This window comes from Ammospiza nelsoni, chromosome 13, assembly GCF_027579445.1.
Source record: "Ammospiza nelsoni isolate bAmmNel1 chromosome 13, bAmmNel1.pri, whole genome shotgun sequence".
NCBI lineage: Eukaryota > Metazoa > Chordata > Aves > Passeriformes > Passerellidae > Ammospiza > Ammospiza nelsoni.
In genome coordinates, this window is record NC_080645.1 from 16142745 (window position 1) to 16164924 (window position 22180).

The 22180-nt window shown below is 37.0% G+C and overlaps 1 protein-coding gene across 5 annotated transcripts in view; it reads left to right on the plus strand.

Moving 5' to 3' along the window:
- WWOX (WW domain containing oxidoreductase) overlaps positions 1–22180 on the plus strand; it is a 473442-nt gene that overhangs the window by 41211 nt on the left and 410051 nt on the right. The window contains exon 6 of one of the 5 annotated variants that reach the window (XM_059481162.1): positions 5751–5867. The exons of the other annotated variants lie outside the window; for them this stretch is intronic. Coding sequence (XP_059337145.1) covers positions 5751–5816 — 66 coding nt within the window. The 3' untranslated portion in view covers positions 5817–5867. Of the gene's footprint in view, positions 1–5750; positions 5868–22180 lie in introns of those variants that run through there. 5 annotated transcript variants of the gene reach the window in all.

Consider the following 22180-nt stretch of genomic DNA (forward strand, 5'->3'; position numbering starts at 1 on the left):
CAGTTGAAGGAGAGGTATCACTCTATTTTACAGCAAATTCAGTCCCTGCTCGGGGAAAGCAGCGTTTGTATTCCAGCTGAGGGGTGTGTGAGGCCCAGTGGTGGCCGTGTCCCTCTAACACTGCAGTGACACCCACAAAGCTCATTTAAACCAAACCTGCTAAATGTGGCTTGAGCCATTTTTCTGGGGCGGCTTAAACATGTCATTAACTTCAAAGAGGTGAGGGGAGGATTCTTTGCACATGCCTGTGAAGGACTATAAAAGTGATTGGCAAGCTGAAATTAAATTTTAAATATTTTTGTGCAATCACCGTTAATTTGGTTTTGCAAACCCGTTCCTGGCAGATATCTGTGGGAAGCAGATGGCTAAGTTGTGTTGACTGGAAGCAGATTTTCAGATGCTTTTTACAGAAGCTCTCTATAATTGATTTGCTGGCAGATTAAGAGTTACTCATGAGATGTGTTTTGTTTTGCTCCTCTGTTTAAAAAGTATACTGTGTTATGCAGCTGCACTTAAATTCTTGAATCAGCAAATAAAATCACTTGTGGTGAGGATCTGTTTGGGAGTATAAAAATATTTGAGAAAGACTTGAAGATTGAGAATGAGCAGCAGTAATGAGTCAAATCTTAAAGCTTCTGCTCAGATTAATGAAACATTTTTATTGAATTTTCTTTTCCAGCTGATAGAATTTCTCTGAAGACTTCAACTATTTAACTGAATAAATGTGATCATTTTCATTATATAACACTGATCTTGTGCCTTTTGTTGTTGTTGTGGATAATTTTATCAGAGTGCTCTTTCTTTCATGTATAACCCAGTTCAAACTAAACTTGTCGTTCAGAGTTGTATTTTATCACTTCTGCAGAGGAAATAGCAAAGCTGAAACTTTCTGTGCTTTCTGACTACTGAAAATTAGATGGATTCAAGAGGAATTGGTCAGATGGAAATGTAATAGAAGAAATTGTTAGACAACAATTTTTGTTGTCTCTGACTCTGGGTGTCCTAAGCTTAAAACTTGTTTGAGAGTAGGAGAGCATCCCAAGGCAGTGTCACATTTTTACATTCTTCCTTAGGCATTAGAGAGTGAGAACTCTGCCTCTGTGAATATATGGGTATAGTCTTTAATTATATATGATATATTTATTTTTGCCTCAGGATCTCTGTCACAGCTTGCGCAGGCAGGATTTCAAAATTCAAGGGACATCATGGCTGTGTGTGTTATGGTAGGAAAACTGTGTTAGTAGCAGGATGGGTGACTGTGAGGTCCAGTGAGGGCTTGTCTTACTCCCTCTTGAACATTTAAATTGCTCTTTATTGCAGCCAAATTTCTTTTCCCCTATGACATGAATCTGCAAATATGATATTAAAAGAATTGGGTTTTTTTTTTTGAGGGTCACAGAACATTTTGAATTTGTTTCTGATCCAAAGCTTTAATTTAATTTAAAGTTTAATCATGTTCAAAGGAAAAACCTTAGAAGAAAATGTTTGTTTAAAGCAAATTTAATTTTTGTTTTCTTTTGTGGTTCTTCCCTCCTTGGATGATTGTGGGATTATGTGTGCCAGGAAATATTCTTCCTGTCTCGTCGGAAACCTGTCAAAACTTCATAATAATATACTAAGTACTTGAAATAATATTAGTGTTTAGCAGAAAATGGGTCTGCCTATCTGTGGAGTGCAGTAATGGATGTGCACAGCTACAGCAAATACAGGGGCTGTGGAGAAGAAAGTAATTTTAAGAAAGAAAACATACAAAGCCAAAAAAGCTCCTCGTGCAGTGCATGCTAATGAGCTGCTGCTCTTTGTGGTGGAAGGCATTAGTGTCTACTGGAGGTAGAATGGGGCCCAATAATTGCTCTGACTCCAGAGATGAAAATCTCATTGCTCCTTGTGGCTGCAGACATTGGAGGTGGGTGCCAGTTCTTTTGCAAATCTCCTGGTTGAGTTTCAAAGGTGGTCAGACTCTCAGTGTATTCAGCTTGAATCTGTAAAGTACTTTTTGCTTTATTGTAGTTGTCATTGTTCATTTAGAGGTTAGCTTCACCTTGATTGGATTATTTGTTATAAAAGATGATTCTAGATTTCAAAACTTTATAAAATATGATTTTGTATACTGTTCCCAGCAGCCATTTAAATTAAAAGCTGATGAGGTCTTGGAGGTCTAAGTTAAACATTTTTACATTATTTTCAACTTAATTGGAAGTTGACATACTGTGTTTTTGACCTGGTTGCTGCAGAATGCTACATTCTTTGGCAAATATTAACCACTGTGTGTGGTCTAAATAGATATTCAGCTAACATGGACCAAGCCATGGACCAAGCCTTGCTCTGGTTAAAGCTATCTCTTTCCACACATTTCCTGAGCTATAATGAACATTTTTATTAGTGTCTTCTCAAAACACCACAAAGCTCCAGTAAAAGTAGAACATGAATCCATTTGTACACAAAGCATTTAGCATGAAACCTTTATTTTAATTCTCTTCTTTATTGCTGTGAACATTGTATTGTTCATTTTCAAAGCAAAAGATTCAAAACTGTAATTTAGCTCATCATGTTGGAGGTACTGTTTTTGGAAATCTTTATTTTTCTCGAGGATCAGTAAAATCATACAATCTTTACAAATATATTACCTTTATGATATAAAATTTCTCTGTAGAACATGCTGGAGTTTTTTTTCAGAAATCACATTGTAATCTCTAAAGTCATTGGCTGGGTCAGAAATTGCAGAACATGCTGAGCACCAAGGTTAATGGTTCTAATGGAGATAATTCTTTAAGTGAATACCTTTGCAAAGGTTTGACTCAGGGGAGAATATTTTATTGATACTACCCATATGAACTTGGGGAATATGGGTAGTTGCAATATTAGTAAGAATTCTACATGGTACTATTTATGACTTTTCAGAGAGGATGGGTTTTGGTTTTAAATGTACAAAGGCTCTTGCTGTTGCTTATATTTTCTATGGGAGTGCAGACAAATTGTTATTTAGTGTCTTATGTGTCATCATCTCCAAGAAAATGGGTTTCAGAAACCTTAATTTCATAATTTGTTTCAAAGTTGTAGCTTTAGATCAAGTTTAAAATACATAATGCTTGCTCACAATGTACTTTAAAATTTTTTTATCTCCCAATGCCTTTTTTTTATTTTTGTGGTATAGGGATCTCACCCCCCCTGCCCCCTTTTAATTCAGCATCTCTTTTGCCTGAACAATAAAGGCTCTCTATAGATAACAGCAAAACATAAGATACCTCACAATATATGTTACATAGCAGATTAAAATCTGGCCTTCAAGGCAAAATGACTTTGCCCTTGCAGTGCAGGAGTTTCCCCCACTCCTTGGAGACAGGATTCACTCCACTGATGGGGTGGGTTTGGCTCCTGTCTCCATCAGATCCTTCTCTCCGTGGTGTTTCTGGTGTCTGAGAGTCTCACACAGTTCCTCTTTATCTCCTGGTTGGTTTTGTGTTAATCTGACAAATACTTCTTGTTTTTGCTTTGCCTCTTCCTCCCTGTCTGGCACCTGAATGCTGCTGGAGTGTGAGCCTAAAGTAGGCAGTGATAGATGAGAAGAGGAACAGGGAGATTTTCATCTTAAAATACCTTAAGGCTCAGACAGTGGAATGCACATTAAATTTGAGTCATTGGAAGGACTGAAGGTAGAAATCCTTCCTGTGAAGGAAGAAATCCTTCCTGGCACAGATGGAGAAGCTGTGGCTGCCCCTGGATCCCTGGCAGTGCCCAAGGCCAGGCTGGAGCAGCCTGGGATGGCAGGAGGTGTCCCTGCCCATGAATGAGATGAGCTTTCAGGTCCCTTCCAACACAAACCGTTCTGCTTCTGTGAATGTTTACTTGGTAGCTTTGGAAATCAGGAATGGAAATACGTTCCATTTTTCCATAAAGAAAACTTGTATGTGTTATTTGAAGATATATTTTTCTTCCTGTTGCTTGTCTGTCCTTTCCTTAAGAGCAGAAGCAAGTTTGACATCTGCCCATCCCTTTCTCTCTGACCAGATTGGGTTTGGTTTCTGTTGCTTACCTTATTTCCAGAATTATAAATAGGATTTAAGGTTTTTAGCCTAACCTCAAATCTATATAGGCAGCAGTGGCTTCTTTGGTGCTTGCTGTCACTGAGTGTATTGCAAGCTGACCTGGGAGAAAGGACACCTGTCAATATTAGCAATTTTTTTTCTTTGTTTATGTGAACAAGACAATAGTCACAATTTAATTTTATTTTCTTAGCAGACAATTCTGTTTGACTGCTTACAATCTTTTTTCCTACTCCTTCTACTGAAGGAAACTACTCCTTCAGCTGCATCAAATATTCCTATTATATCTTCCACTGCTGAAATTTGAAGTTGAGATGTGCATTAATCATTCTTTTAGCAGACTGTTATATAATGTTCTTGTCTGAAAATAAATGTACAGGGTTTAGGAGACTTTCTTTTGGTAATATGTAAATATGTCAAATTAAACCTGTCTGTTGTGTTTTCTTAGAATGGGAGTATTTCTAGTAGCAGTAGCAAAGAAGAAATCCAAACTCATAAAATATGAGGCAGTACTTTATGAAATGGCTCTTTTGTGATTCTGAAATCAATGGGAGTTTGGCAGTGATTTTAGTAGAAACAGAATTGGGATAAGACTGATGCTTATGCATTATTATTTTAAATGTCTTTTTCTGTTTGTAATGGTAAATAAAAAAGGAAGATGAAGACTTCAATCTGCATGAAAAACTTGACAGTTCATAGTGAAATGTTCACTGTCTGCTCTGGTTCATTCAAAAATCACAGAACACCAAAAATCCCCTGAAGGGGGTGGCCTGCAGGTGATGTGGATATTTACAGAAAGATGAGCACAACTCAACTTCTGTACCAAATTTCAAATGATGAGGGTTAGGTAGAGCACAGCTGTACATGAAGGTGTGAGCTCTGTTCATCTGATTTCTATTCTTAAAGCTTGTACAGGGTTACAACCTACATGTGTTTGTCTGAGTGATTAATGGCTTGTATCCATACATTAGAACTGAGAGTATTAAGATTTATATCTTTTTGTTTTGAAGAGCAACAGCAAGCCGCTAAATGTACTCCATCTGATGAGCATGACCTACAGTGGACATTTACAGTAAATGATTAGAGCCATTTAGAGGGGTTTTTTTTCAGCTATTAAATATATTTTAAAATGTCATAAGATGTCATGAGCCATGGATGTAAAGCTGATGTTTATATTTATTTTACTTTGAAGACAGGAAAGATCTTACCTTTGTACCTCTTTCTTTGCTTTCTAAACTGATGGATGTACTGTGGAGAGGTCAGGATAGAAAAATACAGGTAGTGAGGGTCCAACATTTGTCATGGTGTTTATTTAAACAGTTTGTTCTAAGTACCATAAGGATGGCTGATAAATGTTCTAAGTTATGAGGGATTTAGAATACCTAAATTAGGTGTTGAGGGGAGAAACCTGCTAATTGGAGACAGCATGAAGAGACAGTATGGAAGAAGTTTATATAGCTTTTATTTTCCTTCTAAATAAGGTACTAAGCATATTCCAGGACTTTAAGAAATATTCTGCTCTGTGTCCTTCAGTACCTTGTCCCAGTGGGCATTTCCAAGTCCATTCCTGCTGGTTTTGAGCTGGATGGGAGCTGACCCTGAGGGCTGGGTTACCTTCCTTTGGATGCATGTTCTGTGTGTTCATTACACCCTTTGCAGAGCTTCTCTTTGAATTGACATATTCTGGGATTTTTTCCCCATGTGTAGAAAACCAGAAGCAATCGTGGGAGCAGCACTGGGTCTGAGTTACGTCTGAGGACCTCAGCTCTGTGAAATTGTGTTCAAGAGCAGCTGAACCCTGCAGTTTGTGTAAGCATGAACAGGTTTCAATGCACATCTGTTTGTCTTGTGTTTGAGGAGGAGACTGGTCAAACACAGGCTCATGACTGGTATAGAAAACCTGGGATTTTTGAACCATCAGGATTTTATTCTGGGAAAGATACAAACTTGTGCATAAAAAAATATTTGTAGAAGACATGGAGGATTTAATTTACTGGCTGTCTTACTCAGCCAGCCAAATAGTATTGTTTATTTCAATAGCACTCCTTCTCAATAGAATCCTAGATTACTTCAGCAAGCTCAGGCAATGGAATTTTTTTATGCCTTTTCTTTTCTTGTCTTGTACAAGTTTGTGAGAAATCCTCAAACAAAGCATTTTTTAAAGAAGTTGCTTTAAAGGTTTGTTGAAATATTTTTTCCATAGTCTATTTCTTTTTTCCCAATGCTATTGATGGATTTGAGGTACCCGAACTGTCAGTGAATTAGCTGTATAAGAATGTTTTAATGATACAAGGGGGTATTGGATGATGGCAGACTTTTTTAGCATCTCTGAACAGTACAAATTGCCAACATCTTCACATTTCTGTAAGGAGAACCTGCTTTGGGCCCAGTGGGGTTAAGAACGTTGTTTACTCTACTCTTGACTCCTGCAGTATAACAATAAAAAAGTGATTAAAATTTAAGTAGTCATGAGAGATTTTTGTTATATCTAATTTCTTGAATGCTGGTGTGCATTAAAACTGGATCATTGCATAATACTGTTATGGTAAGTATTAGTGTATTACCTTGTTTAGCAACCAACAGAAATAAGAACAGTAATTTTGTGATGAGTAGTCTTGTCTAAATGTGCTGAGTTCAAAAATTGTTTAGCATTAAGGTTGTGTTAATTGCTTCCTCTGTAGGTTTTTTTAATAATAGAAATATTAATAGATCTCTATTTTGAAGTAGTTAACATACCACAAAAATCTTTTGCAAAACAAAATTTGATACTGAGTTTCTCACATCAGAGAGCATTTTCTGCTTCTGTTTGGGAAGGTTAATGATTTCCATAGGTTTCACAAGGAAAGCAGGAGAGATGCAGTCAAATTTCAGTGTTTTTGCTTCCATCATGAAACACAGAGGTACCTCTCCAGCTGTGGGTGTGGAAGGGTGGCTCTCCCCTTCAAGGACACATGGGGTTGCAGTTCTCAGAAAAACCATCAAGCTCTCCTGAGTAGGTGCTGTTCAGTTTGAGCTTTTACAAGCAGAGAATGTGCATTCCTAAACCTCAGCACACAGACCAGGCTGTGCCTGCGCTGCAAGTGCAGCAGCAGAATGAAGCATTCCTTTCCATCAGCTGTTGGCTGCGTTGCTCCATCTGCATCTCCAGGCTCTGTTTTTCCACATTTTCTTTGGGACAAGTCAGAGAGGGGATGGTGGAGGATAAATAAGCAAAGGTATCCTGTGCAATACCTCCTGCTAAATTCTGTGATTCTTGAAAGCTGTGCTTTAGTGTTTGGAGCTGAGCAGTGGAAGTGTGTGGGACAGCTTTATTTACTTACACCTCTTTGCTTTATGGGTTTTGGGAGAGGTTCCCCCTCACCATGTTTACTGCTTTGTAAAGCAAATCTTTGATTTACTGTAGCAGTCACAGTCTGTTAAATAACTGGGTTTTTTTCATGTGGAACAAGCACTTCATGTTCCCATTCCCAGGTCTCTCCAGCCCACAAAGTGTCAGTTCCTTGTCTGTGACTGAATCTGCTTTTTCACTGGTTTCTGACAGTTTATTATGTACTTTGCCATTATTAGGAAGGTGATCTATAAGCAGATCACATGTAAACAATGCTTCCTAAAATGATAATTTCTTTTTACTTCATTAGTTTTGTCTCATTACAATGTTCTTGCTACCATTACTCTCTTAATTATTTCTTATATTTAAAATACTTTCTTAAGGAAGACTCAGGCATCTCTGTATTAGATGAACAGTATCTCTTTTTTTAAATGACTCAGTACCAAATATGATCCATTAAGAGTTGGACATCAGTCTGAGGAAGGAGATTTTCTAAATACCACAATCATTGAAACCACCAGGACAAGGTTTTTTGAGATCCTATTCCAGGAGAGACAAACACAGACCCTTTCTGACACTCACATGCCAGCACCTGCTTTGCCAGACACACCAAACCAGGCTGTGGCCATCTGAAAATGTTTCACTGAGGTCAGTATCAGAATTCTGCAGCACCTAACCCAGCCTCATGTCTTTCCATGGCGCATGAAGTCAGACTGAAGAGTTATATTGAAATGATTTTGTTGCTAATGTAAGATATTTCACCTTCAATGTTTTTATAAATCCATTTACAGGTTTGAACAATGTGCCTGGATTAATGGGAACTGCAATGGTTTAATTTCTCTTTTTGTCTCTTTAATTTCTCTGTTTGTCTTATTTTGCCCACTATGAAAGTGTGTCCTTTCAGCTACATTAAGTAGAGGATAGGTTGTCACAGCTAGAATTTGTTCTCTTGTGCTGTAGAAAGATTTTGCAGGAAAAAAGCTTGATTTGAAATTGTAGATGTCTCCTCTAAACAGGCAGACACATCAAGCAGAAAATTCTGAATGTCTGATGAAATTCTTCAAGTTTTTATTTTTTTTAATGTAAATTTTCATAATACAAATGCACCTGCTTCAAATGGTTATACTGTGTGTGTGCTGAATATCTACAACTCAAATGGATCTAATTACTCTTGATAAAATCTCAAGCAAAATTAAGATACAATTGTACTGTAAAATGACCTAGAACAGCATTACTTGGAAATATTCATTAACATAAGAGAAAAGAGAAAACCTTTAGAGCCCAGAACATTTCTCTGAGGACACAGATAGTTATTTTATTCTGCATTAGTTTCACTGATGGCACATTGTTAAACACAACAAGTTATGAAAAATTATGAAGAAATTTGTATTTTAGCCACTGTTTTTCAGATGTTCAACGTGGAGATGTTTAACATGAAGATGCCTCCATTTGCAGATAGAATGGCTTTATTTAAAATTGATTAGGAGCAATTCACAGCAGCCTGCCAAATTGCTAATGGAAGCCATTTGAATCAATTCTCTCGTATAATTTAAATGCCATTTCACTGCATATAGTTTAACCAGGAAAGAATTCCAGCTTGCAGCCAGGAAAATTAGTTATTTATTTTTCTTTTCATAAATATTTTCTTGGTCCAAAAAAAAAAAAAAGCGAAACCAAAATAAATGCTTATATGCTGAAACTTTTCCAGGGTGTGCACACTTCAAATGGCTAATTTGAGAAATGCCATGGTATTATTTTTACTTACGTATGTCAAAAAGCATTTTTATCTACATGTCAGGTGTTTTTCTTACCTGATAGCTTTTTGTGGAGTATGCATTTAAGGCTAAATTACAAATTGGATTCTGCTGCTAACTGAGGGGCCTATTCAGCAAAAATTATATATAGGCTTTTCTCAGAAGGTCGTGGAATCCATCTTTGCTGAGGTGATGAGGCAGGGAACTCCTCTTGGCCCCAGAATCTGTCCTGCTCTGCCTGGGTGTCCCACGGGGGAGTTTTCTGATGGTAGAGAATCCATTGGGTGAGGTCTGGTGTTCGCTGCAGCACTCTCATCCATCACCCAAAGATTGTCCTATCCAGGGGTTGATTTTATTGTTATTTGCCCGAAATTCAATTGAATTAAACTTGAGAACTAATGGTATATTGCCCTAGTTTAAAAATAAACATTCTGGGGTTTGGCTGCTATTGGCTGAGAATTTGCACTGTCAGCGCAATGCAGGAAGAATATCTTTTAATTTCATGCTTTGCCCACTCATCTATTGCACTGCCAATTGCAACCACTGCAGTGCCAAGCGAGGGAAAATATAGATTGCATAAAAATACAGAGGAGTGTTGATGCTGCAACAGCAGAGGAAGTGCATTACAGGGGCTGCTACTCTTCAGACGGAAATAGCAAATTGAAATCCTTTCTGGTTGTCCTTCACTGCTGCCCCTTGTGACTTAGAGAATCCAAGAACAAACAGTGGTGCTCTTAATTCCACCCCTCCCCACCCCCAACGTATAAAAAAACCACATTTCAGTGTCTTTTGCTCACGTATGGTGATGCATATTGTAAGAGCTAAAATATGTCTGAAAATTAATCAACCCTCAATTGGCCTTTCCTCATGGGAGTTGATATGTAAAGTTGACCTCAAAGTGTAGCAATAATATATGTCAAAGATATTTAGCAGGCTTTTGCCATCTCCTCTGTATTGGTGGGGTGGGCATATGACTGTGCTGATTATGGACCTGAAGGCTTTTCCCCTGCAAAATGTGTGTATCAAGTCAGGAGAGGTCAACCTGCAATAAGGGTATTTAGCAAAGGAATCTTCAGCTGCATTGGCACAGTTGAAAATCTAATACCTATTCAAGCAGCAAGGTCCTTTAAATAGTCTGATGAACATATTTGAGAGACTGTGAAATTTCAGGAGTAAAAGGGGAGGCAAAAACTTTAATAAGAAAATTTATTGAAAATATGGTCTGAGCGCAAACCAAAGGACTTAAATGTTAGATATTCTAAAATAGAAGTAGGTAATGATGTGAAATTATTTGGCTGTATGTTGTATTTTTTTTTAACATGGTAAGAAAATCTTTATGGTGATGGGACTGTGCTAAGGTTTTTTTTTTTTTTTTTTTTTTTTTTAATGATTTCTGCCCCCATTTCCCCTCCCAAGAGAGTTCCTGCAGTCAGAACATTAAAGTTAAGAAAGCTAAGTGGTCATGGCAAAGATAACCAAGAGGAACCCAAAGGGAGTCAGGCCATTTATCTGGAATATAGGAATTTTGAACAGGGATTGAGCTCTTGTGGAGCCTTGCAGAGGGACCTGCCCTTCCCTCAAAGAAACCCAACAGTCTAAGGAGGTCATACCATATTTCCTGTTCTTCTTGGAGACCATGATAGTTTTGTAGAAAAAATAGTTCCTTAAGTGTATCCACTGGCATTTTAAGACTAATAAATAATTCTTTACAGTCACTCAATCACTGCCAGCGCAGACTTGAAAAAGTAATTTATTTTGCAGATAGACACCCCTGACAGCACTCTGGAGGCCATCCTTTCTGATGTAACCACTTTCAAGAAGCCCAGCATAAAACATCCTGCCTGGCCACGTTTTGATGTAATGAAGCCACTCCTTGATAGAGAAATCTAATCTGTGCTCTGGGGAGGGAGCAGGGCTCTGCCACTGTCCTTTTTCATTATGGTTTCCTGTCCTGTTAACCAAGGAAAGGCTCAGTAACACATTCTCCAAGCTCATCACTTCACACATGTGCACCACCCAGCAAAGGAGAAGCTCTGTCTTTGTCCACTGCACCATGGGATGTGTTAACAGAAAATGGTCGCTGAAGGAAACAACGAGGAGTTAAATGCTTTTTTTTATTTGTCAAAATTAAGAAACGAAGACATGATAAACAGTTTGGAACTCCAGACCTGGAGGATTCTTGATGTGGGAATGATGGTGGGATAGAAAAGAGAATAACTTAATTAATGGGGAAGAGCTGAGTGAGCAGAGACAGAATTTGGAGAAAAATAGGTGACCTAGTTTGGTATCACAAAGCATAATTTTCATTTTAGCTGTGAGGCATTAAAATGGCTAACCTTTCACAAAATGGGCTGTAGATCATGCAATCTTTCCTGAAGTCCATTGGTAGAAAAGTTTAGAAAGTGCTGTCTGTGTTGAAGAAAGTCTTTCAAGGGCTTGGGCAGTACCTCTTGCTCTTTCTGTGCTTGTGTCCCTGCCTGGGGACCAAGTTGCAGCAGTTCTTGGTGATGTGGTTGGAGCAGACCTTGTGGTCCTCAAACATCAACATGGTCTTTGGGGGAAGTTTGGGAAAATGTATTGATAAACATAGTGGGAGCTTGACTTCTGAAAAATTCTTTTTTTTTTTCTTCTTTCTGTTCATATTGCAAGCTAGATTACTCCATATTGAAAGATTAAACTCTTTACTGGCACAGTAAAGAGACACGTGAATGAAAATAATTTATTTCTACTTGTTCTTCTTTTACCTGAGTAAATGAAGTTTAGGGAAGCATAGTGCCTTATTTCATCAGGAAGGGTAAAGAAATAGAATAGGAATTGTGGTTCTAAATATCTGAGGTTACACCTTTGCTGTAACTGGAGCTGTAACTCCCTGTTATGGCAGTGTTTGATCCCCTTCCTGATTCCAAAGGCTGTCTGGGTTACTCACATATATGTCCCACCATTAAAGCATTTTCCCCTTCTCTGTTTCTTATGGTAAATATGCTCTAGAAAGACTTTTTTTTTTAAACTCTTTTTGCAAAGTTTAAAATAAAATTTACAGCTGGTGAGGAACATGATTTTTACATACTGGACCTTATCATCTCAGTAACCAATTTTTCTTTATGTCTCAGAACTCTCATTAATTTTTCACAGGCTTGTGATGGATAGTTTTTATTTATTCACGTCTGAGGTTCTGTTGTGTGAAAAGGACTCATTTTATAACATTACATATTCATGGCTTGGGATAGATGGGATAAGGAACTTATTATTAATGTGTCACAGTGGGAAACTTACTCTGGGTTCATTTGTGAATCTTGTTAAATGTGGTGCGGTCAGCAGACAGTGCTGAAATTTTTGATACATTTTATTGGAGAAGGGCAAAGAGGTTCAGTGATGCTTCCTTATCTAAACAGCACCAGTGAGATGGTGCCTTTCTAAATGCATTTGAAACACTATATCAATAACACAAGGGTAGGAGCAAAGCATGCCTGGGCTGCAGTAAAATCAGAGTGGTGCTTTTTAGTAATGACACTTTCCAAGTGTTACTTGGGTCTATTTAAATACAGTTTGCTTAATTAAGTCTTGTTTTACTTTTAGCAAAAACGCAGGAGTTGCTTTCAGTGTAGTGAATTGACAGCAGAGTACTGCAAAACTTGATTTCTAGCAGTTAGGCTTGCCTGTAGGATTTGATCATGGCCATATTTCACCGAGATTCTTTTGCTGATGTACAGTGGGACTGTGCAAATTCTGAATGCGTACTTGCAAAGATGTTTGGAAATCAGGGAGCAGTCTGTTTATTGAAGGTATGCAGCATATAAAATAAAAAGTAAGGAGGTAAACTATGTTGAAAACTATTATAGAGTTGGGTCTGGTTTAAAAGAACAAAATATCCCTTTCATTGGCCCACAAAGATACTAATTTCCATAGCAGAGCATTTTGTACCACTGAAAATTTTAAAGAAGGGGCTTTGTCCTCTGTACTCAAAATTTATTTTTCAATTAAATTCTTCCATACTCATTTTTGTAGTTATGGAAATGGTCCCAGAGAGGAAGTCAGTAATTTAGCTCTACTTCTTACTCCCTGTTATTTATCACCTATTCTTACCTTTCTACTTATATTATTACTGGAAATAGAGAAAGATGATTTTTTGGGGGTCTTTTTGAGTGTACTCATCCCTTTCTTACCAAAACAGCTTGTGAATGAAGGTTTTAAAGTTTACAATACCAGCAATTATTCAGCTATTTCAGAACGTGCTATCAAAATCCAAATGATTTATAATTCCCCTTTGTTTTAAAACATTTTCTTTCATTTGAAATGAATAATAAAATAGATGAAATAAATTTGAGCTACTTAAGTAGCTTGAGACGACCAGGACAAGACAATTTATGATGGCTATATTTTAAAAGAAAATTTTCAGCGATGTTAAACGTTGGCTTTATTAGCAATCCTACCAGTAGGTCAACAGTATTATATTGTCATTTATAATAGAGGAGCTGGGCAGTGAGAAAACTGTAGTCTATTAAGAGTTTTGTGAGAGTGTGTGCGTGTGTATACAGTGAAATAATATCTAGTGTAATGTGAAGTGACAGTCAAAATTACAGCTTTTCTCTTGCCGCAAGGGTACTTCTCTGCCAAGTATAGTAATATTGTTGTAGCAGTGTTCAAGGTTGTCAGCAGTTCTTGGTTACTCTGCAGAGAGCCATAACTGTGTGTGGAAGCAAGGAGCTTCCTGTCAAGGGAGATACTATAATTTTGATATATATTTGTTGGTGCCAAACTGCAATTAAATAGGAGGCGTTGGAAGAGGTTTTATTTAGCCAGCTCAAATTTGTTGATTAATTAGTTAAAACAAGAAAACCCCCAAAAACAAACAAAACCAGCAAAAAATATCCAAACACGAAAAACAAACAAACAGAAAAAAAACCCCCCAAAACCATCACCAACAAAAACATAAATCCAAAAGGAAATCGTCCTCTTACACAAATGTAGTTTAAAATTATTAATTTATCTGGCATTTTTCTGTGCTCAAAGTAAAGTGTGTTATTTTTATGGAATAAACCTTTTTTCTGCTGGAGGATCTGGGATTTTTGAGGACTTATAGGGCATACTGCTTTTAGTTAAAGTATCACCTCTAAGGCTAATTATCTAGCATAAAATTATTTTAAGGGATAGTTGTAGAATTCAGTTTTTTAGAGGTCAGCATGGAGACTGTTTCTTCTCAAGGCATGTTTTTTCAGGATGTGCTTTCGTGTCAGGAAATCGACAAAATATTCACAAAAATGTGTATTATCATCCATATTGGAAGCAGTAAAGAATTTCTCCTATTTCCCCACGTTGAAAATGATGATAATGGTGTCAGCAGTTTTATTCAGCAAAACCCCATTTTTCTTGATGATTAGATTAAACAAAATGAGGTGGAGGAGAGAGTTCCTTTGGAAAACATTGTTTTAAAGAAAATCAAGAACTTGCCTGCTGTCCTCCAGCAAAGTATTCAGGTATAAACATACTTACATGATCTTATGAAGATTTAGTGTTATTTAGTGCTGATGTAACCGGTTTAGTACTGTCTAAAATATTGCTTAGCCAAAACCCCTAGTGGCTTTTGTTGAATATTTTTCAAGTGGAGCTGCTGGTGCACCTGGTGAGGTGTTCCAGACCCTGCCCCTCCACTCCCTGATTTCCCTGCCTGATTCTTTCCCTGATTCTTTCCCTGATTTCTTCCCTGATTTCACTGCAATGCCAGGGTATGACTTGCCTTGTGGAATTGGGAGCTGCTCACTGCAAAGCAGAGGCCACAGAAGCTGATCCCGACTTTCAGATGGGTATATGAGGAAAGAGAAGATAAAAAAATAAATCACAAATATCTTTTCAATATTTTCCTTCTAAGTGTAGCTAAAATGGATTTCAAATACTTTATGTTAGGAAGGTGCAGCCAAAATCAAGAAGCATCCTTGGAGTTTTCACAAGGAAAATTGGGTGGTCAATGGGTACTTTGCACAACTGGCATTGGTTGTTCCACTGTTGCCTCAAGGATTTATCCCAAAACACACTTCCAGGTGCAGGTTAACTTTTCCTGGAAACCCTTTGATTCTGATTTTATAGAAACTGAGCATGGTCTGAATTTTCTGGGTATTTTGAATAGCTGAGGTTGTAGGTTCTGCTGTTGTTTCTCATTAAGTGAGCTTAATGAGTAAATGTGAAATGTAGCTGTAGGATTTGTTATTGCACAGGGGCTCATCCTCAGCCATGGGTGACATCTCTGGCCCCTGTGCAGAGGAGCTGTCCCAGGGCATCATGATTGGGCATAACACATAGGAAAGACTCTACAAAGAAAGATTTATGAAATTACACAAAATATCTGTTTTATGGTGTTTCTCTCTATGTTTTGACTAATGTTTCTCTTCTTTCATCACTGAAGCTTTTTTATTTTTTTTAGTGGAGGACAGAAAGCCAAAATCTGACCATGTTATCAGAGCTGATTTTCCCACTTTTGGTAAATATATCGTTTACTGAAGGATCATATGAAGTTTTATCTCTCATGTTTTCAGAATTTCTTCAATCTGGCCAGCTGTCTGGTTTATGAACATCTGAACTCTTTGTTTCTAGCTCTTTTGTTGCCACTAGAAATTTGGGTATTTTCCTGTGAAGTCGTATCTGTTTGGTGCAGGAGCCTGGGTGCTCAAAGGTGATCACACAATATCTGTTTGTGCACAAAGCTGCACACAGCAGTCAACATCTCACTCAGAATCCTTAACCTGAGTGGACTCAGCATCCTGTGTGTGACAAAGAAATTTACCAAATGTAAATTCCTTCCCATCGCTGCATTGATATGTTGGCTCTGTTTTTTTTTTAATTGAATAAATATATTACACAGCAGGGCAGATTATTTTCTTTGTGGCCTTGCTGTTGCAATTTGAGAACAGATACAATTTCCTTCAGCTGATGAAGAAAGCAACATCTGTTCTTGGTTTCCTGCAGCTTTCCTTTAGACAATGCATTTAGATGCACAATTTGAATTCCTTCCTAAGAAATAGAAAATTAAAACTTTGACCCCTCCTTCAAAGCAGTGGTTACACTGTGACAACAGTGGGTTGAGCTAAATTCAGCTATGTCAGGCAAGAACTATAAAAGTAGATAGATTGCCCTCTAAGCTTCACTTTATTGGATATTGTAATTGACATATAGTTGTCATTTATAATCATCTGTCCATTCCTGTGAGTTGGGAGCAGTAAAGTTAATTGTGGCTGCTCATTTGCATTAATCTCACCTCTGAAGGTACAGTAACCCATTAATATCATGTCATGATGAATTATCACAAATAACATTGAACATATTGATTAATGATCTCTGAGATTTGTATCTCGTTAAAACATTTTGTTAGCTCTTTAAACTTTTAAGCAGACAGTCAATGTATGCAGGAGAGGTTTAGAGATCACCCATGAGGTGATGAAAAGTTATGGCACACATTTTGGGTCACTAATTAAAAATTGTTTAAACATTTCCATTCATTTTAAGACTGCTTTTTCCTTCTAAAGTACAGAGCTTGAAGGCTGATAGCAAGAATTGTCTTATTATTGTTCATTGCTTATGAAGATAGTAATTTATATTGGAATTGGGATGAAACACGAAAAAGGGAGTAATGAGACTTAGAAACTGCTATTATTTCTTTTTCTACTCTCTAATAAGAATCATGCTCGGTGAAGCATATGTTTGTTGGTTTTTTAAAAAACATAGTTTCCTTCTATTTAATTTTTTTTTCTTAATGCAAAACTTCCCTTGCTTTCTTAGCACTTGAATTCTCTTGATTTTTTTCCCTCCTGTTCTTTCTTTACGAATACAGATATATACATGATGCTGAATGAAACCTCATCCAGTGGGTGGCCATGTAATTTGAAGTAGCTGATAATGAAATATTTTGCCATTTAGATTATTACTTGCCTAAATTTCTGTAAGCTAAGAAGCACAAAGACTTTAGGGAGGCAGGGGAATTTACACCATGGTTCAGGAAGGTGACTTGGCAGGACAGAAGTGACTCCTCTGCATATCTGAGTGTTGTGTTTCAGGAGTCTGGGAAATATGTAATGTTTTAAATCATTCAGCAGCCTGCCTTATTGTAAAGGTTTCTTTGTCTCCTTCCACATGAAGTTGCTGTATTTGAGTTGGTCATTTTAAATAAATAATAACTCTAGTGAGTCCTAGTTCTATATTCAAGACACTGTTTTCCCTTTCTTCTACCTGCAGTAAGCTGCCAGTAATAGTTGAGGGGTTACAGTCATCATCATCATTTATTGCAATTGTTTGAATATTCCAGGTATTTCACTGTTCTTTTTCTCAAGTCTGAGGGGATGATTCACATACACAGAATATTTTGGGTTAGAGCTGTTTTGTATTTTCAGTCTGTCTCATTCTTTTACACTAGGAGGAAATAAGCAGTGAGTCTGGGTTTTATGCTTTTCATGACTTTGTTGGTCCCTCTTTAAACTAATCCTCACCTTTTCCTTCTAATTATTGCCCTTGGTACCTGGGATGAAGTTCACACACTCTGCCAAATGTTGAAATAAGCTAGTTTTGTAGAGGAGACTAATGGGAAGATTAGAGCAAGAAAAATCATCCTTTCTAACTTGAAGATATGATATGGCAAATCTTCACAGGTGTGCCATGACTTCTGCTGCTCTGGGCGTGTGCAGTGGCCAAAGGTATCACATCTCCTTTCCCCAGGCTGGGATTTTTGTGTGTGAACTAACACAATTTTAACTTATTTGCTAGCTTTTCAGCCCAGCCCCTACAATCTTCTTTCAGTAATTCCTGGGAGTCCGTTTCGCTGGCACACGAGGCTGTAGAGTCAAGGATTATATTCTAGCTATAATTTATGATTAACTAGATTTATGGCTGAGATCCCAAAACAGCCTCAGTACTGTGGCCTGAGGAATTAAAGCCAAAATGGAGACTATCATTCTGAATGGTTTGCTTTTCTGGATTTCAGGAAAACTCTTAGCTATGTTTGAGAAACAAAAACAAAGCCCAAATCCAAACCAAATACAATTTGCCATTGTGTGACAATTCAATTTCGTAGCGAGGAATTTAGCACTAAAACTCATGAAGTCCTCAGCCTTTATAGCATTGAACTATTTAATTTAAACCCTATTATCACCTAAAGCCAATGCAGTGAATAATGCATATTAGACCCTCTCCCTGCTCATGCAGCCCCTCGCCAAACAGAAAGTGGTGGGGGGGGGACACACAATTAGGGTTCATTTTCACCCATGGTATTAATCCTTACTCATTTTAAAAAGCTGCTAACGGAAATATTTCCATTCAGCTCATTAATCAATTGTGATTTTCATTCCCTTGTTTTGTAAAAGCTGTTGCAATAAATACTTTTTTTTTCACAAAGCAAAAATCTAAGAGATGGATGCAGCAAGCGTAATTAATAGCACCCAGTTACAGAAGATCAGCAAGTTTGTGAGATTCACATGCTGCTTTACCATATGGCTGCCCAGTAGGCGAAAAATTTGATTAATGTTTTGAAGTAGGTTTTTTTCAGCAAATATTACAGCCCCAGATGAGGAATTTTACTTCCGAGTATTGTTAGTCTTTACTAAAATAACAGATCTTTTGATTTAAAGCTAAATAATATTTTGATCTCATGAAAAATCTACATGCAGAAGAATTACTGTCCTGCTGTATAAAGAATGGCCCCTATAGCTTGTATATAATTCAGCCAATAATGGTTAAATTTTTGTTTCATCTTAGTTTTTCGTAAGTTGGTCAATTTAAGATACCAGAACAGGTGCATGGGTTTTGTGTTAAGGATTTCCCCATTAAAATTAGATCTATAACAAAACTGATTCATTCTAACTTGTCATGCTGTTTTCCTTTACACTCCTTATGTAAAATAATCAAAGTTAAGCAGCTGGCTAATGAAAATCAGAAACAAATGTGTGGTCTCTTCACTAAATTATTACTGTAAAAAATTTGTATAAAAGCAAAATTCTACAATGTATTATTTTGCTTTTAAGTAAGCAGTAGCTCTAATAATTATAATTAGTACTCAATTTATTGAGCCCCCCCTCCATGTTTACCTGAAATGAAAAATATTTACAGAAAAGCATCCGAGGAGTGTCACGACCTAGGATGGAGTGCTCTCATGCAAAGCTGACACCCAGCAGGAAGTTTTGCTTTTCTCACAAATTCTCAGTTTAATGCAAGGAACATCAGCAGCTGGTGAAGAGCAGATCCGGGGTGCTGAGCTGAAATGGAGTGGAGAGCAGCTTTGAGGGGGAGCCTTGCTGAGCTTCCAGAATGCTGAGGATAAAGCATTACCTAACACTACTTTGCCACTTTGGTTCCTTCTAATTGCTTCAGGTAATGCTGAGGTTCAGAGTCTGCTGGGATGATGCTAAGGCTGAAAGATGAGAATTTCTGCATTTTAAAAAAGTACATTTTTGCAGCTTTTGCAGTTTAATAATAATAATAATAATAATAATAATAATAATAATAATAATAATAATAATAATAATAATAATAATAATAATAATAATAATAATAATAATAATCAACCAAAAAAAACAGTGATTGATTGTAAAGATGTGCTACATGAAAAAAATAATAATTCTGATTCTGTACGAATCCCCAGATCAGAGATCTTGGCACAAAGTGCTTCTCTAAATTGCTAATTATGAGGCATGGAGTGAGAACTCAAACCAAACTATAAAATAAAGTTCAGTAAAAATAAAAGTTTTAAAAAAAATGTCTTTAGAACAAAAAGTTTTCCTCTTTGACAGCTCTAGGCAGTGCATGACCAGAGGGGCTGTCCAGCTGTGTCAGTCACTGGTGGTAAACGTCAGAGGCAGGAAAAGAGCCTATGAAGTTTTTTTAAGAAAATCTTAAAATGAAGCAAAGCTGAGGCAGTGAAATGATGGTTATTAGTTCTGGAGAATACAAATGTCACAACAACTTGTGCTTAAATTCACAGACAGCTAATAGATGACAGAGCCCTGTGAACAAATCCATACCTTTCATATAGAAGGATGGATTAAATAGTTTTATGCTTTTGAGACAGGATAGTTAATTAATTGATACAGGCTTCCCAGGCTTGCACTGTTTGTAGATTGCCTCTGGAAACTTGTTTTCCTTAATATTATCAATTTTCCTGCAAATTGCAGAGAGTATAAACATTTTTTAGGGCATTTTTGACATATTATCTTTTTTCTTGTCTATAGCAGTTATTCTTTTGTCAGTGATTTATTTCTAATAAGAGCACATTTTATGCTATAAATTAATGTAAAATGAACCTGTGTTTCCCTTAACCTGTGACTAAACTACATGCTGATGTTAAGATATTCCATTTTATGCTCATTAAAATGTAAAGAAATTGATATTTGATTATTTAATTTTCTTCATTGGATTATCTAAGAAAATAAGCAGCCTTTTCAAATATTTTAATGGCGGGCCTAAATTTTTAATTGATAATGTCTGCAAAAGAAGGTCACTGGAAGCTGCTTGAATAAATTATGCCATAGGATGCAAATAGGAGTTAATCTGAACGAATGGGGGGTGCTGGGGGTGGTGTTGGAATTCTCAGCCCTTGCTTGGGGTTTTAATTCTGTAAATAAAGGAAAGTGTTGGCTCTGTTCAGCGCTCACATTTTTAACCCTTTCTGAGCTGCTGTGCTGCTCAGAGCTGTGGGCAGCCCTGAGGGGGGGTGTCTGTATGGGGAGGCTGCAGAGTGGTCGCTCTAAAAGGCTCCTTAGTGTGGTGCTTTGAATTTTAAATCACACACATAATTCAAAGGTAATCTAACTTTCAGTGTTGGTCTTTAGCCCGTTCAGTTAAATGGAGAAAAATGACTGACATAAGGAATGAGTTATTGATTTATTGTAGGAAAATGACTTCTGTAATACAGGAAGTATGGTAAAAGGAACAGCTTTATTATTTAGGGGATACCACTGAAAAAACTGCTTTTGCAGCATTGCAGATTGTCTAAATAGGAGTTATACAGCTCAGTTTTTTTAATAATTCTTTCTTAAAGACAAATTGTAGTGGTTTATTTTTTTTCCCCTCGTAAGTTAGACTCATCTGGTTGTTTAAAATAGTTTTGTACTTGTTTAGTTGATGCAGAAAAGCAGGCAATCAAATGATTTTGTTCTTGACCCTAAAGGCACGTCAGCTTTTAACTGGTGTTTCTCAGTTATCTGCATTTTGTTTGTGCTTTGTGGAATTTTGATGTCCGGGGGCTGGACAAAAAAGAAACGTGCTGCAAGTTATTCTGAAGCCCTTTGTTTAAGTAGGTGACATGAACTTTTAAAATGTGAATTTATCAAATAAATATATGTGGCAGTTTATATCTGTACGAGCAAAATTTTTAAAATATGGTATTTGATGATTTATAAAATATCAGATAAGATATTTGCTTTGGCTTTTTCCATATGTTTTTGCCTCTGATTTAGTGCTATTCTTTGCAGAAGGACGACAGTTTCATGTTATTTTGACTGCAGCTCACAATTTTTGGCAGCATCTCAGATAAACAGAATATTTGTGGCTAATTGGTTGAATATGTTCAACAATTATAATTATATTAAAACTGTAATGTGCTTGAACATTTGCCCACTGCAGGCTGCTAATATGTGCTAACTTAAATTCCTGTCTATGGCTGGAGCTGCCTTGTAACTGGTTTTATTGAAATATGTGCAAAATCCAAAAGGCACATCTAATAGGAGTGTTTAAGAGTTTGCCACTGTGTTCAATATATGGGTGCTTGTTTTTACAGGTTCGGAATTCAGTCTTAAAATTTCCTGTCCTCCTGACATTAGGTATCTAAACTTCCAGTATTGCTGAAAAGAAAAGGAGTCAATATTATTTTTATTGAGCAAATTTTCAGCAATACTAGCTTGCCTTTCCATCAAAGATTTCCAAGTTAAATAAGGAATTGGGAGCTCCTCCACTTCTGATATTTTAAGTCCAAAACATGTGAATTGCTACTGTACTTTGAGGGAATGGCAGTAGGCTGACTACATAGTGAATATAGAGGTTAGATGTTGAATTCTGAGTGGAAATGGAATTTTAGGCGCAGTTTG